The 13,615-nt window shown below is 56.3% G+C and overlaps 1 protein-coding gene and 1 non-coding gene across 7 annotated transcripts; one reads left to right on the top strand and one right to left on the bottom strand.

Moving 5' to 3' along the window:
* Window positions 1–371: 371 nt before the first annotated feature.
* On the bottom strand, window positions 372–13,308 carry USP5 (ubiquitin specific peptidase 5). Of its 6 annotated transcripts, none has more exons than XM_068969821.1 (20): window positions 13,191–13,308; window positions 10,347–10,472; window positions 10,023–10,089; window positions 9,657–9,790; window positions 9,364–9,509; window positions 8,909–9,093; window positions 8,349–8,443; window positions 7,383–7,576; window positions 6,594–6,665; window positions 6,256–6,328; window positions 5,983–6,108; window positions 4,974–5,127; window positions 4,488–4,662; window positions 3,777–3,865; window positions 2,879–3,001; window positions 2,162–2,305; window positions 1,926–2,071; window positions 1,560–1,713; window positions 1,222–1,306; window positions 372–600 (listed from the first exon to the last, which is right to left on the bottom strand). In XM_068969821.1, the coding sequence occupies exons 1-20, from the start codon at window positions 13,299–13,301 to the stop codon at window positions 507–509; spliced, it is 2,493 nt and encodes an 830-aa protein (XP_068825922.1). In that variant the 5' UTR covers window positions 13,302–13,308; the 3' UTR covers window positions 372–506. The 6 variants fall into 6 exon arrangements, with proteins under 6 accessions (XP_068825922.1, XP_068825921.1, XP_068825920.1 ...); XM_068969820.1 differs by having other exon boundaries at window positions 6,241–6,328; XM_068969819.1 differs by having other exon boundaries at window positions 2,810–3,001; window positions 6,241–6,328.
* On the top strand, window positions 5,395–5,467 carry TRNAG-CCC (transfer RNA glycine (anticodon CCC)). The gene has a single exon. It is a non-coding gene; the product is annotated as a tRNA-Gly (tRNA).
* Window positions 13,309–13,615: the final 307 nt, after the last annotated feature.

The raw sequence follows: 13,615 nt of genomic DNA on the forward strand, positions 1-13,615 counted from the left end.
TGGGGCCAAGACTGAGGCGGGAGGGCGAGGGGGGCTGGCTCCCCATTTCCCTCACATCCCTACTGGCCCCGCCACACAGGGAGCACACACGAAGGGGCAGGGGAGGCACAGACGCCCCCTTGGTGGAGGCGGCACAAAGCTACACCCACGCCACACACACACACACACACACGCCCACCCACACCCACGCACACACACGAACAAGCCCGCTCCACACCGGGCAGGCGGGATCACAGAGAAGCAGAGCGCTGTGGGGTCAAGGGCAGGGAAGCAAGTCTCCTCACAGACAGGCGGCCGGCCCCTCCCGCCCCCTCCGACTCCATTCCCAAGGTCTCCCCAGAGCCCCCCCACCCCACGCTTTGCCTGGCCATTCTCTCCTGGCCTCTAGCTTCTTCCCTGCTGCTGGGGACGAAAAGAAAAGGGGTACCGAGCAGGGAGGCGTCCATCCCTCAGCCCCGTTCCTCATGCTGGGCAGTCTGTCCCCGGGGCGCCCTCAGGGCAGGCTCTTAGCTGGCCACTCTCTGGTAGAAGTAGATGTAGCCTAGGTCCTTGGGCGGTTTCTCAGAGGCACACACTTTCTGGTCGTTGTAGATCACCCACCTGGGGAAGGGGGTGGGGAAAAGGGTGAACGACCCAGGCATCCTCTAGTGTGTCTCTCTGATGTGGTCCCTGGACTCGACCCTGGTGGTTCGGGGGCAAAGGCTCGCAACCTTCTCTGCCTGGGCCCCCAAACTCAGCCCAGCTGCCTCCTATCTGAAGGGAGTGTCCCATCTCACAGGGTTGTTTCTACTCTGTGTCTTCGGACCCCTGTGCTGTCTTTACAGCCCACCCCCACCTATTCCTTTAAGGTAGAGGTCAGCAAGCTTTGTCAAGGCCAGACAGGAAATATTTCAGGTTTGCAGGCCACCTGGTCTATGCAACTATGCAGCTATGCAATTTGCCTGCAGCAGCATGAAAATAGCCACAGATGATACATAAATGAATGTGGCCATGGTCGTTAAAACTATTTATAAAAGTGAGTGGCCCAATTCAGCCCTGGAGCCCTAATTTGCCCATCTCTGCCCTCAGGCTCTCCATAAATTTCTGGTGAATTGTGGCCTGCACCAGGCAGTCCCTTATGTTCCCTCCCACACCCCAGGAATATTCTAGGGTCTTCGAGGGTGCCCCTACCCATTCCCCCCACTCCCTCCCCCATTCAGAAGGCACGTGCTGGCCCCTCACCTGCCTTCCTTCTTGATGTGGCAGACGTAGTGACCACACATGGTCGAGGTGCCCATGTGACTAATGAAGGCAAAGAGCTGATACTCTAGGGAAGGGGAGAGAGGGCAGAGCAGACAGTGAGGGAGGGGGATGTGTCCAGCAGCTCATGACCAGGGTGGGATTTCAGGGACGGCAGACAGGCCGGGCCCAAGTCTATCTCAGCCTCCCAGGACCCCGGCTTCAGGAGTCACATCCATGGAAAGAAACTTCTGACTCTGTACCCTCCTGAGAGAAGCAGAGCCGCCTGGCAGTTAAGACCTAGTGGAGCAGACTGGCTAGATTCTCCCCGCGACACTCACTTCCAGGACCATCCCGGACTTTAGGTCCCACTGGTATGGACTCGGAGATGGAGTCGGCAGCCGAGCGGCCCTCCGAGATGTCCATGGCAGCTTCTGCGTCCAGGTCGTCAATGTGACTGAAGATCCAGTCCACAGCCCGTTCCAAACTGTTGTTCTTGGGGAGGAGGGAAGTGTTACTTTTTTAAAAAGCAAGGTCAGGGTTGAGAAACCCCAGCGAAGGCCTCTGCTCCTTCATCATAGCCACTCAAGGTGGAGCCCCAGACTGGCCAAACCATAGGGGAAGTCCTCACTTGCTTCTGAGGGGTGGAACCTCACTCCCGCCCCCATCTTCCCAGCGGACCCGTCCTCAGCTGGGGGCGCCCATACCGTGGCCCGCAGGGCTTTCAGGGCCTGGTCCCGGGAGAAGCCCATGGAGACGATGGTGGTCACACAGTCCTCCGGTGGGGGGTCAGCGGCTGCACTCGTGGAGCCGGGCCCGCTGGAGCCAGGCAGGATGAGGGGGTTTGCAAAATCTGGGGATGGAAGGGGTTCAAGTGTTTGGGGGAGATGCTGGCCCTGCCCACCACCCCACTCCCCAGCTCCAGCTCCCCAGCCCTGCCTACCCGGGTCGTCCATGTGCGACATGACCCAGTTCATGGCGGCCTCGGCCCCACTGTTGCCAGTGTAGTAGACAGCTTTGCGGCAGGCATCCATGGGAAAGCCCATCTCCACTAGCTGGATGATGACCGACTCATCCAGCATGGGCGCTGTGGGGGAGAAGCATGGGCACAGGGGCCTGACTCCTTGGGCCACTCCCTGCCCCTCCCCCAGAGCCTTCCCCAGCTCTCCCAACCACACGTTCCATGCGTTTTTTCCTCCACGGCCTGGCACCTTATTCCAGAACTAAAATGGCAACACAGCCTCATGTGGGGCCAGCACTACCCTCAAGGTCTACAGAACCGAGGCCAGGGGCGCCCCAGGGAGCCCCTTCCCTGTTCATTCTCCCACAACAGGCTGTTTCCAGAGTATGAGCCCCCGCCCACACCCCTAGGCCACGAGGTTACACCCGCAGAGGCAATTAGCCAGCGCTGCTCCACCCATACAGAGAACAGTTGGCTGGGGTGCTCTCTCAGTCCTCACGTCCATCAAGAGGGCAGAGACAATTTGAAAGGGAGGACAGAAGGAGCACGAAGGACAGGGTCAAGGGGTGGCAGGCAGAGAAGACCCCCATCAGCAAGGGAAAGAGACAGGCAGGAAGAAGAGTCACTAACATGTTGGAGAGGAGAAGTGAGGGGAGCAGAAGGAGTCTTCGTCTTCGTTGCCATAGAAACCAAGGCTACCTTTGGGCTCATCCGGAGTGACCAGGGGTGGGGCAATGTCGGGCAGCTCCTCCTCTCCAGGCTGCAGCCCTGTGCCCCTCAGCTGGGAGATGTCTAGCTCCTCGGGCATCTCGATGGACACGTCTACAAAGTGTACGGCAGGACAAAGTTCACCTCGGCAGATCCCCGAGGCCCTCCTGGGAAGAGCACTCTAGGAATCTCAGGCCCCTGCCCCCATCTTGCTCTGTAGTAAGATGATGCGCAGAGCAGGACCCATCACCGTGTGATAAAAATAACCACAGGCTGGGTGGGGGGTGGGTGGGCAAGTGAACAGGATTCCAGTCTTAGATCTGCCACTAATGAGCCACGAGCCAGAGAGGGGTCTCTGACTGTGCCGCAGAACGATTCTGTACTTCCATGGGGCTCAACTTCTCTAGGAAATGAAGCTAGTTCTGGGGTTGGCAAAGTCGTCAGGGGCTTGTGAGACCCGTGAAAACAAACTGTTTCAAGATTATCAAAATGAAAACATCTTACCAACTGTATAAAACTATGAAAACCACTTTTGCTTGTGTAAGTCATAACTATAAAATCAAAGAAGTCTTAAACATCAATGTCCTACTGTATAGCACAGCACACTGTACTCAATATCCTATGATAAATCATAACAAAAAATTAAAAAAGGAATATATATGTATTTAATATAACTGAATAGCTTTGCTCTACAGCAGTAATTAACACCATGTTGTAAGTCAATGATACTTCAATTAAAAAAGGTAGTTAAAAAAATTTTTTAAATCAAAGTCTTAATAATGTTTCCCCTTTCAGAGGAAAGCTGAAAAAGCACTAGTTTACATGTCAAGGCCCCTTCTTTTTCTAGCATTTTCTGCGTAACCTCCCTTGCTCGTCCCGGCAACCATACCCAGTTTCTTGGGCACCCAGTCCAAGCCAAAGGTGAACTTCTTGATCTGGATGACCAGGTAGTCAGGGAATGAGGCAAATCGTGTGGTCCTAGAGAAGAGAGAATGGCCTGGTACCCAGAGAAGCTGTCCTGAAAGCCCCACCTGGGTCCAGCCTCTCATAGGTAGAAGAACTAACCACCCTGAAGATAATTTCATATTCCTTTCCTGCCCTGGACAGGCATCAGACTGTCTGCAGACGAACAGCAGCAGAAGGTAGGAAGTAGGGGAATGGGGGTTCTTAGGGGCAGGAACAGCAAAGGGGCAGGTGGCTGAAATCTCGGAGACCAAAGCACTTTCTCAGATCTCAAGTTTACGCCAGTGACGGGTGAGCAAAAGTAAGACTATGTGCTAGAAATCTCAGTTCTGTCCACCACTGTTCCTAAGTGCCCATGCTCTGCCAGCCCTGGGGAAGTGAGCAGACAGAGGCTTCCTGAAAAGTGACCCCATCCACCCCAAGAGAGAAAAAGACTGGCAGGGGCAGGTCAAGGTAACATGTAGCAGTTATCCAAGTCTACTCCTGCCAGGCCCTCTCGGTTCCCCTCAGGCCCCAGGTTACCTGCCTCAACTGATGGAAGCCTGAGTTCTGACCACAAAGGGATGAGAAAATGCAAAAGAGGCTGACAAACATCTCGGGGATGACCCTGATGGAGGCCGGGACCCATACGACTTACTTGACAGCGACTGACTTGGCCTGCAGGGCTGTGCTCCAGAAGTCGTCCACCTGCTCGGGGGCGCCGTAGGCCTCCAGGCAGGAGCTGAAGGGCACCTGGGCCCGAACCAGCTCAGGCAGAGGCAGCTTCTCCTCTTCAGCTTGCCGCTTCTTCTCCTCATACTCCAGAAGCTCCTCTGGTGACAGAAGCAGTGGGTGGACCCTTCAGAGGGGCCGAGCCACATCCCCCCTCATCCCTGGCCTACTGCCTCTGAGTCCACGGCTATCTCAGCTCCTCTGCCTCCCCAAACCCACCAGACACATGTCTGCCTGTAACCTGGCCTCTTTCTCAGCACAGCTCAGCTGACCAGCTGTGCGCAAGGTCAATTCTACACCCCTGCCTGGTTGGTAACCAGGGATACTGCGGGCTCTGCTCCTGAAAGGCGCCCAAGCCCCATCGCTGCCAGGCTTCAGACCCCAGGCCCCGGGAGGGTAGCAGAGCACCCACCTTTGTTCATGGCCGCATCCATGGGCACGGGCAGCTGCATGATGTAGTCCACTCGCTGGGTGTACTTCACCTTCTCCGTGGCCAGGCACTTGATCTTTTCCTCCACCAGGAAGCGGAACACTTCGTTAGGATTTTCAGAGCTCCGGCAATTCCTCTATGGAGAAGAGGCAGGGTGGGGAGGTCTGGACAGCCAAGCACTGGGGTGGGGGCCTACAAGAGTCACTGGGGGGTCAGGGAGAGAGGGGAGTGGAAGGGAGAGGGGCACAAAGAGGTGCAGGGATGGGAGAGCAGAGCAGAAACCTTCCCTCATCAACCCGCCAGTTCCGGCCCATCCTGGCACTGCAGGACTGCGTGGGAAAGTGCCTGTACTTTCTTTTTTTAATGTGGACCTCCTTTTTTAAAAAAGTCTTTATTGGGGACTTCCCTGGTGGTCCAGTGGCTAAGACTCAGCATTCCCAATGCAGGGGGCCCAGGTTCGATCCCTGGCTGGGGAACTGGATACCACTTGTGGAAACAAGTAAGAGTTCACGTGCCACAGTGAACGATCAAAGATCCCGTGTGCTGCAACTAAGACCAGCACAGCCAAGTCAATAAATATTAAAAAAGAAAAAAGGTATTTATTGAATTTGTTACAGTATTGCTTGTTTCTGGTTTCTTGGCCTGGAGGATCCTAGGTTTCCGACCAGGGATTGATACTGCACCCGCCTGTGCTGGAAGGCGAAGTCTCAACCACTGGACCACCAGGGAAGTCCCCTGTACTTTCTTTCTAAGCACTAAGCGCTCGCCTATCATTTTCTTTGGGAGCATCCTTCATCAGGCTGTATGCATAACAAGTGTCCTCAGGTGCAAACGCCACTCTCAGGAAAGGCTCAGTGCTCGGGGTCACTGGGGTGGGGCTGGGCAGGGGCTGACAGAGGAGGAGGAACAGTTGAGCAGCGGGAAGAAGGGAGTGAACTGAAGTGCAGGTAGACAGGAGAAGAATGAATACCCCCACCTTCCCTGTCCTCACCTCCACCATGTTGATAAGGTGCAGGAAGAACTCTTGGGCATCCTGCTGCCGGTTGGTGGAGAACTCGGGGTGACCCTTGCCAATGAGGGCCTTGAACATCCGAGGGGCGATGCCATCTTGGACTTCCTAGGCAGAGTTGGGGCAGCCATTCAGCCAGGGCCCGAGAGGCCAGCAAGTGGCCTTCTTTAGACGCCTCCCAGATGGATCTCAGTTTCCCCACCATTCCAGAGCCTGAGAGGGACGGAGGTCCAGACCCACCTTCTGCTCCGTTACCTGCTCCCCATCACCCGACTCTGGTGCTGGCTTGGAATACTCCCCCGAGAGCAGGCCGTGGCCCAGCTTGGCCCTGTGTCATCACCCAAAAGAACCATTTAGCTTCCGTCTGACGCCACCAATCTACCCCTTACCTCCCCAACTTGACCCCTGCTTAAACCCCCTTAGACAACTCTCTTAAATGTGAACCACCTTAGATTCCATGGGAACCCAACTCAAGGCAGACAGCATGCTTGCAAGACAGCCATTGGAAAGTGTCTAGCTGGCCAGAGGCTACACTGTTGCTCACTTCAGGGGGTCATGGAAGAGAAAGAGGGCACACAGGCCCGGCTACGTACACCTGGGTGCTGAAGTCCTGGGTGGGGTCCGTTGGGGCGTTCTGGAAGATCTTTTCGAGCTTATCCACGTACCTGAGCCAAGGGAAGGATCACTGAAGGGGCTGTGGCCAGGCCCAGAGGAAAAGGGAAGGGAGCAGTCATCTACCAGTTCAGGGAACAGGTCCCTCCAAAGTGGGGAGACATGTGTTTGACACTTGGGGTCCACGTCTTTCCAGCAATTCGCCTTCCCTCCCCTTCCCAAACAGGTGAGCATGCAGGGTACACAAGCCTCTGCCCCAAGACGGAGCTACAGGATGGTAGAAGACACTCAGAAGGATAAATACAGTTCATGTTCTTTGAATAGAACGTGTCGATATGTTCTAAATTTTCACGTGTGTCTCAGGCCTTCCTATTTAGACAGGATGCTCACTTCCCTAACCCTAACTTGCCTTTCTTCTGTCTCCATGTCCCAGCCCTCCCCTCTTCCCCATCAGGAGCTCATCTGATGTCACTGGCCCAAAATAAAGAGTACCTGTTGGCCCTTGAGTACACGAGGAGGCCTGGAAGAGCCCTGGGACTGAGCATCTGGCCCCACCAGTGGTCTCATGTATAAGCAGCTTTACAACCTGCTCCTCAGCATGTACCAAGAACCAAGACTGAGCTAGAACAGAGGTCCTGAGGGCACCAGAGGTGGGCGCCCGGGGGCTGGCCGCTGGGAGAGAGCTGGGGGTCAGGGCACAGAGCCAGGGGGCCGGCTGTGGAGAGAGGGCCTGGGGGCGGGGGCTGGCGGCGGGGGGAGGGAGGACTCACTTCCTCTGGAAGTCGGGGATGCTGAAGAGCACCTGGACCACCGAGTTGAGGTAGCAGCTGTTGCCCAGGTTCCGGATGCCGGTGTAGCCGGGCCCGGACAGCGGCTTGAGCGGCACCGCCGACTCCTGGATCAGCTCCCACTCACCGACACGCTGGTTCATGTCTATCTCCAGCTCCGTCATCGTCTTGTCCGTCTGCATGGGAGGAGGCACTTCAGACCTGCGTCTTTTTTTCGTTTTAATTTGGCTGCGCCAGGTCTTACTTGAGGCATGTGGAAGCTACTTTCCTGACCAGGGATTGAACCCAGGCCCTCTGCACTGGAAGCACGGGCTTTTAGCCACTGGACCACCAGGGAAGCCCCAGACCCGTGTCTTTTATGTTCTAAAACATAGTCTAGGATGAGAGCCAGCTGGAGAGCGCCTGGAACGTGCTGAATTATGGGCCTGGACATGGGAGGCCCACTGGGCATCCTCCAGTGCAAGTTCCGGAAGGCCACAGGCAACCGTCCAGGGGCCCATCAGGCAGCAGGCCTCCACCCACAAGAGGGGATGAAACGAACATGACATCCCCTAGCTGAAGGGTTCCTCCACCCTGAAGCCACCCCTTCTCACTCAGATCCCCACCCCAGCATCGCTTCCTTGGTCCCTGCTAGACACTCTGCGCACAGTCTGTGGTCACTCCCTGACCTGCACAACCACACAGTGGACGCCTGCGTCTCATCTGGTAGAAGCCGACAAGCCAAGGACCACCTCTGCCTCATTCAGAGGGACCAGAACACAGTAGGCGCTCAGTAAGTTGCTGACGATGAAATGATTCTACAAGGCTTTTCACAGGCAGCCCACGAATCCTGGGAACTGGGGTCACTGTGGCATCTCCCTCCACCTTGCTGCCTCAGCCTCCGCCTCGGGCAAGGAGGGAGGGCCTGACGGGCAGGGACGAAAGAACCTGAGTGGAGGGCGGTCTCACCTTCTGCATCTTCAGCATGTCAATACCGAAGTGGGACAGGTGCTCGGCCAGGTTGGGATCCAGGACCATGTCATCCTCGTCATACGAGTACACGTCTAGTGTGGGGGGCAGGAGCAGAGTCAGGGGGAGGGCAGTTCAGGCCCCACCCGACCACCGGGCTCACCCCCTGCCCCGAGAGCCTTGGTGGGACAGCGGCACGAGCCCAGAGGGCAACGCTCTTGGCTCCCTCAAGCATCAGTGAGGCCTCGAGCCCTTCTTGGATTGGCTGTCAGAGAAGATGCAGTCAACGGGGCGAGGGCTGGAACTGGTTGTGTCTCCACCCAGCAGGAGGAGGTTCGAGAGTGAAGTGAGTTGGAAGAAGACTTACTCTCTTACTTACAAGAGAATGACGGTCACCACTAGGAAGGGGACTGGGGTTTTGGGGGGCTGTCTGAAAGCTCTGTTTCATCTGCAGTATTTTCATTGTTTATCAGGAGACTGGACTCATGTCTTGTTCGTGTCATGTGAAATGAGTAGTGGCTCAGACCCAGTGATGTCCACGTGGAGGGGGCGGGGTGTACCAGCTCCGTCAGGGGTGATGGTGCCCAGCTTGACGGCCAGCGGGTAGCCCGTCTCCCGGAAGTGCTCCACCGCGTGGTTGTTGCCCCCGCTGCCGTCGAAGTAGCGCCGGCCACACAGGATGGAGCCGTCCGTGAGGTTGAGCCACAGGTTCTCCCGCATGTCGCACTTGGAGCACTTCCAGCCACTGACCCCAGGGAAGAAAACGAGCCGAGTACAGGTCAGCAGTTTATGGGAGCGGTGGGTGGACAGACGGGGCTCTGCAGCTTCCCCGCTGGTCCGAGGCCTCTCTCATCTCCTCTCCTTGGGACATCCCCTCCCCGAGTCCAGCTCCCCATGAGTCTCCCTCCTTATTCTGTTCCTGAGCCTCTCTCCCTCGACTCCCAGGAGGGTGACCGCTCGCTCCTGCTCTGCGGGTCACACCCCAAAGTGGAGGGGGGCACGGGGCAGGCCTTACCAGGGAGGGATCCGAGCAGGGTTGTCCAGCTGCTTGAGGTTGAAGGCATGCTTAGACACCTGCCGCACTTCGCCATCCCAGGCCTGCACCTCCTGCTTGCGGGAGGCCGAGTCAGCCGACAGGAGGGCCTCCACCGCACTGGTCACCTGGGGGAAGCAGAGGGTCAGAGGCAGGACCCAGTTCCCAGCCCCACCCGCCCCTTGGTCTTCAGCTTCCCTGGAACTTGCCCACCACACTGCTGCTCTGACCCCGCCTGCCCCAGAATCTTCGGTAGGGCGGGAAGGTGTTTATACCCGATCTCTGACAATGTCGGGCAGTCCCCCCAGCCCATCCCGGGCTATTTCCAGGTAATCTGGCAGAATGACGATCTTTACATCCTCATCGTATTCAAACTTCTCCTCGTTAAGGTCAAACCCGCCTTCGACACCTGGTGAGACAAGAAAGGAGCTGGGGTGGGGGGGGGGTGGGGTAATGGGGAAGGGAGTGCGAGTAGGATGACCACTGCAGGTGGACCCCCCTCCTCTGATACAGTGCTTCACCTTGCCCCCTCCAGGGTCCCAGGGCCACTGACCAGGCCCCTCCTTTGGGGGCTTTCCTAGCACCTCTGAGAGCAGGGAAGACCAGCTCAGGGAAGAGAACAGGATGTCAGTGACGCTCACCAATGGCCAGTCGGGTGGGTTTCTTGCGGGGAGGGTCTCCAGTGCCTGCGGTCGCATCTTCCTCTTTCTACAGTGAGGCAGGAAGGGCACAATCAGCCCCAGCACCAGGGAAGGGACAAACGGACAATGGATGGATGGGGATGGAGTGGGTTAATCTCAGAAGAGAAAGGAGCTAAAAAAAAAAATCACACCTGCTGAGTTTTAATGGCCCCAGCAAAAGCAGGTGGGGGGCAGAAATGAGGCCCCTGGGAGGTCAGGACAGGACAGACAGATTCAACCTGGTGGCCCAGCAGGATGAGCCTGAGCGCAGCAGGTCTTGCCTACCGGGCGCCGAGTCCGCCGGAGGTGGAGGTAGACGCGCTGGCCAGTCTTGTTAAAATGTCTCTCCACATATTGTTTTCCAAAGCCCAGGAATGTGTTCATGCAGATGTAGAGGCCACCCTCAGACTCCTGCAGGACAAGAGGCAGGGGCAGAAACACGGGCGGGATGAAGCTTGGCCAGGGGAAGGCAAGACCTGGAGTTAGAAATGGGTGGCTTCCGGAAACAAGGTCTGTCCTCAAGCACTGTGTGGCCTCTGGCAAGACACCTATTAGCCTTTCAGGACCTGGTACGTGGCTAAGAGTTTCTCCATCCTCCTGTGACTTTGGCAACGGCCAACAAGGACACCAGAGCTGAGCAATGCCTGTCAGTCACCACTCCTCTTTCTTCTTTGAAGCCCTCCAGTCAATGCAAAGAACTCCCCTGATCTCCTTCCTGGATTGAGATCCAGAGTGAGTCGGGATCAACTACTACAGACCTGGGAAGAACTCCATGTCAGACACTGAACCTAAACCAGGAACACCATGACCAACCCCACCTGAGCACCAAGATTCAGCAAACCTTCCAGACTGGAGGAGAAGACATACTAGCATCCGAACATGACATCTAACCCCTGGGCTTGCCAGCAAGATCAGACCTTTCCTTTACCTCACTCTAACCAGGTGATCAAACCCTGGCCCACATTGGTTTCATCTCCTTTTTCCTGCTAAAGCCTGGCTCCAAGAGACCCATGTGCTGCTTGGGGCTCACAGCTGAACCAGGACCCCATCTGGCAAGGACATGAAGCCCAGCCTTCTCCAGCCACCACCTGGATGCCTCCTCCACCTTGTCCCCCCTCCCGCCCCCAATAACCAAATCTCCAAGAAGTCCCATCAACCTCCAACTTCAAAGCCATTTCCCTTCTGGAACAATCTAGCAACACTTTCTGAGACAGCTAAAATACATAGCCCAGGAAGAAACCAAGGAAAAGACAAGTGTCCACTGTAAATCACAGCAGAGGAGGGGACATGGGCTTTCCCCAACCTGAGCGAGTCTACTAGTGCCCTTGTGAAGAGGGCGCTGGAGAAGCGGGAGGAGGAAACTGGAGACAACAGTCTTCTCTCAGATCCAAGCAACAACAAGGCATCTTCTTTCTGGAATTAAAGCCTCAGTGGCCTTGAAAAATTCTCTGCTGGGAATTAAAAATAGGGCAGTTCTCCATCCCATAGATCGCTCTGTACCACTCCTGAGAACTGTGCGGGTTACAAAATTTATGAATAGAGCGTTTCTCATCAGGGAAGTCACATAAACTCTTTCTACCATGAACCCAATTTAAAGATAATCAAATATGCTGGAAGTTGGTTAGCAAAGTCAACCAATGGAGACCTCTTGACAGGGAAGAGAGAAGAAAAGTGTAATGAGATCAAACCCCCTTTTGGATTATTCAAACCATTACTAAGGAGAGAGACAGGAGTATAGAAAGGGAGACTTCTACCATCTGTTGATAATTAAGGAAAAAAAACCTTTTCTTCCTGAGAAAGACAGCACTTCACCATCCATGCACTTGATAAACTGGGAGGCCTCTGGGAGCTCTGCAGTGATTAAACTCCTCTGTTGCCAATAAAAGATGCTGATTCCACCAAGGACTGGGAACCCCAGAGTTCTGCTCTGAGCAGCTGTCCTCTTTAAATTCTGCCAGAGCCAGACTTCAGGGAAGCAGCATGGCTGTCTGAGGCCCAGATCAAAGCCTAGCAAACCAAGCAACCCACAAATCACAGTGATGACCCTGAAATGGGCCTTAGATCACCCTGCTATACTCAGCACTGGCGATGCGTTAATGAAGCCTTTCCACTCTGACTTGCAGTTTTCCCAGCCATGAGCTGGTCTGGCTGAACACCCTGGGCAGGGCCCACAGCGGCTTGAGGGAGGGGTGGTGAGGGGGGCGGATCCCAGCCAGGCTGCTGCCCTCAGTTCAGGCTCTGGCCTGGCTGGAGGCTTGTGTCTGCCTGACGGTGTCACAGGAAGGCAGAACTGCAGGAAGGGAGGTACCGGGTGGAGCCTGCCAAACGTGAAGCACGGTGTGGGTGGTGGCTTTGTCTAACTAGTCAGGAGTGGGAGTGGGATGGGAAAGAAGCCTTAGTGTCCCCCACGAAAGAAACCATCTCTCTGGGAATACTTTCCAAAGGTTTCCCTCTGCTCTCTCTGATGGACGGGAGAAAGAAAGGGGCTGCGGCCATGATTCACCTCCAAGGAGAAACGACTAGAGCTTTCCTCTCCTCTTCCCCCCACCCACCCCCCACCCAATGACCCACCTCCCCGCCCCCTGACCATATTAACCATGGGTGGAGGCTCTATAACTCAGTCTGTCTCAGAAACAGCCTTCTTCAAGGCCACTTCCAGGCTACTAGGCGCCTGGGAACTGCAGTCCCCACCCTACTACCCCCAACCCGGGCTCCGAACAGCGGTGGGTGGGGGGGTCGCCCCATCCCTCCTACACGAGACTACAAAACCCGGAGAGCCATGCGCGACAGGCAAGGCCAACTCCCAGGCTTTCGCAGGGGTCCACGTGGGAGATGTAGTCCGGCAACTAGGTGGAGCCTCTAGCTTAGAACGTCAATGAGGGGAGTGAGCGACTACAATCCCCACAGTACTCCACGAGACGAGGAGCGGATGGGGCGGGCGCGATGGCTTTCGGGAGTGGCAGTCAGACGACAGCTCGCGCGAATTCAAAGCAACGGCAGGAGTATCGTGGAAGACTACAAGTCCCATGGTGCACCGCAGGGAGGCGGTGGCCCAAGCCTTGCAGGCCCCGGCAGAATGACCAGGGAGATGGAAGTCGTGCTCGCTGCGGCCGTGGGGAATGGGCTTACCGGCGTGTCGAAGGAGAAGGCGCACTCGTCTTTGTGGACCCGGTCTCCAGCCTTGGGGACCCGGATCGTCGGTAATACTGACAGCAGCGCCTCTTCACTCAGCTCCGCCATGACACCGGCACCAGCTCCTCCACACACAGCGGTTCTCACCGCTTCTAGTCCCCCCCCACCCTTCCGTCCAATGAGCACCACTCGTTAGGTGCATGCGCCGAAGGGAAGACGCGCGAGAATGGCAGTTGGACCGAGCCTGCCCGCTAGTGCTCCGCCCTCTGCCCGCCTCTGGACCATCGCCAATGAAAAGCGCGTCTAATGCAATCGATGGTCGAAAGAGCCAATCCCACTCCTCCAGAGCAAAGCGCACGTAGAACAGCGAGGTGGGCCCAAGAGTTTTGCTGCCGAGACTCTGGGACCCTACAGTGCATTCG

Source organism: Capricornis sumatraensis, chromosome 4 (genome assembly GCF_032405125.1).
Source record: "Capricornis sumatraensis isolate serow.1 chromosome 4, serow.2, whole genome shotgun sequence".
NCBI lineage: Eukaryota > Metazoa > Chordata > Mammalia > Artiodactyla > Bovidae > Capricornis > Capricornis sumatraensis.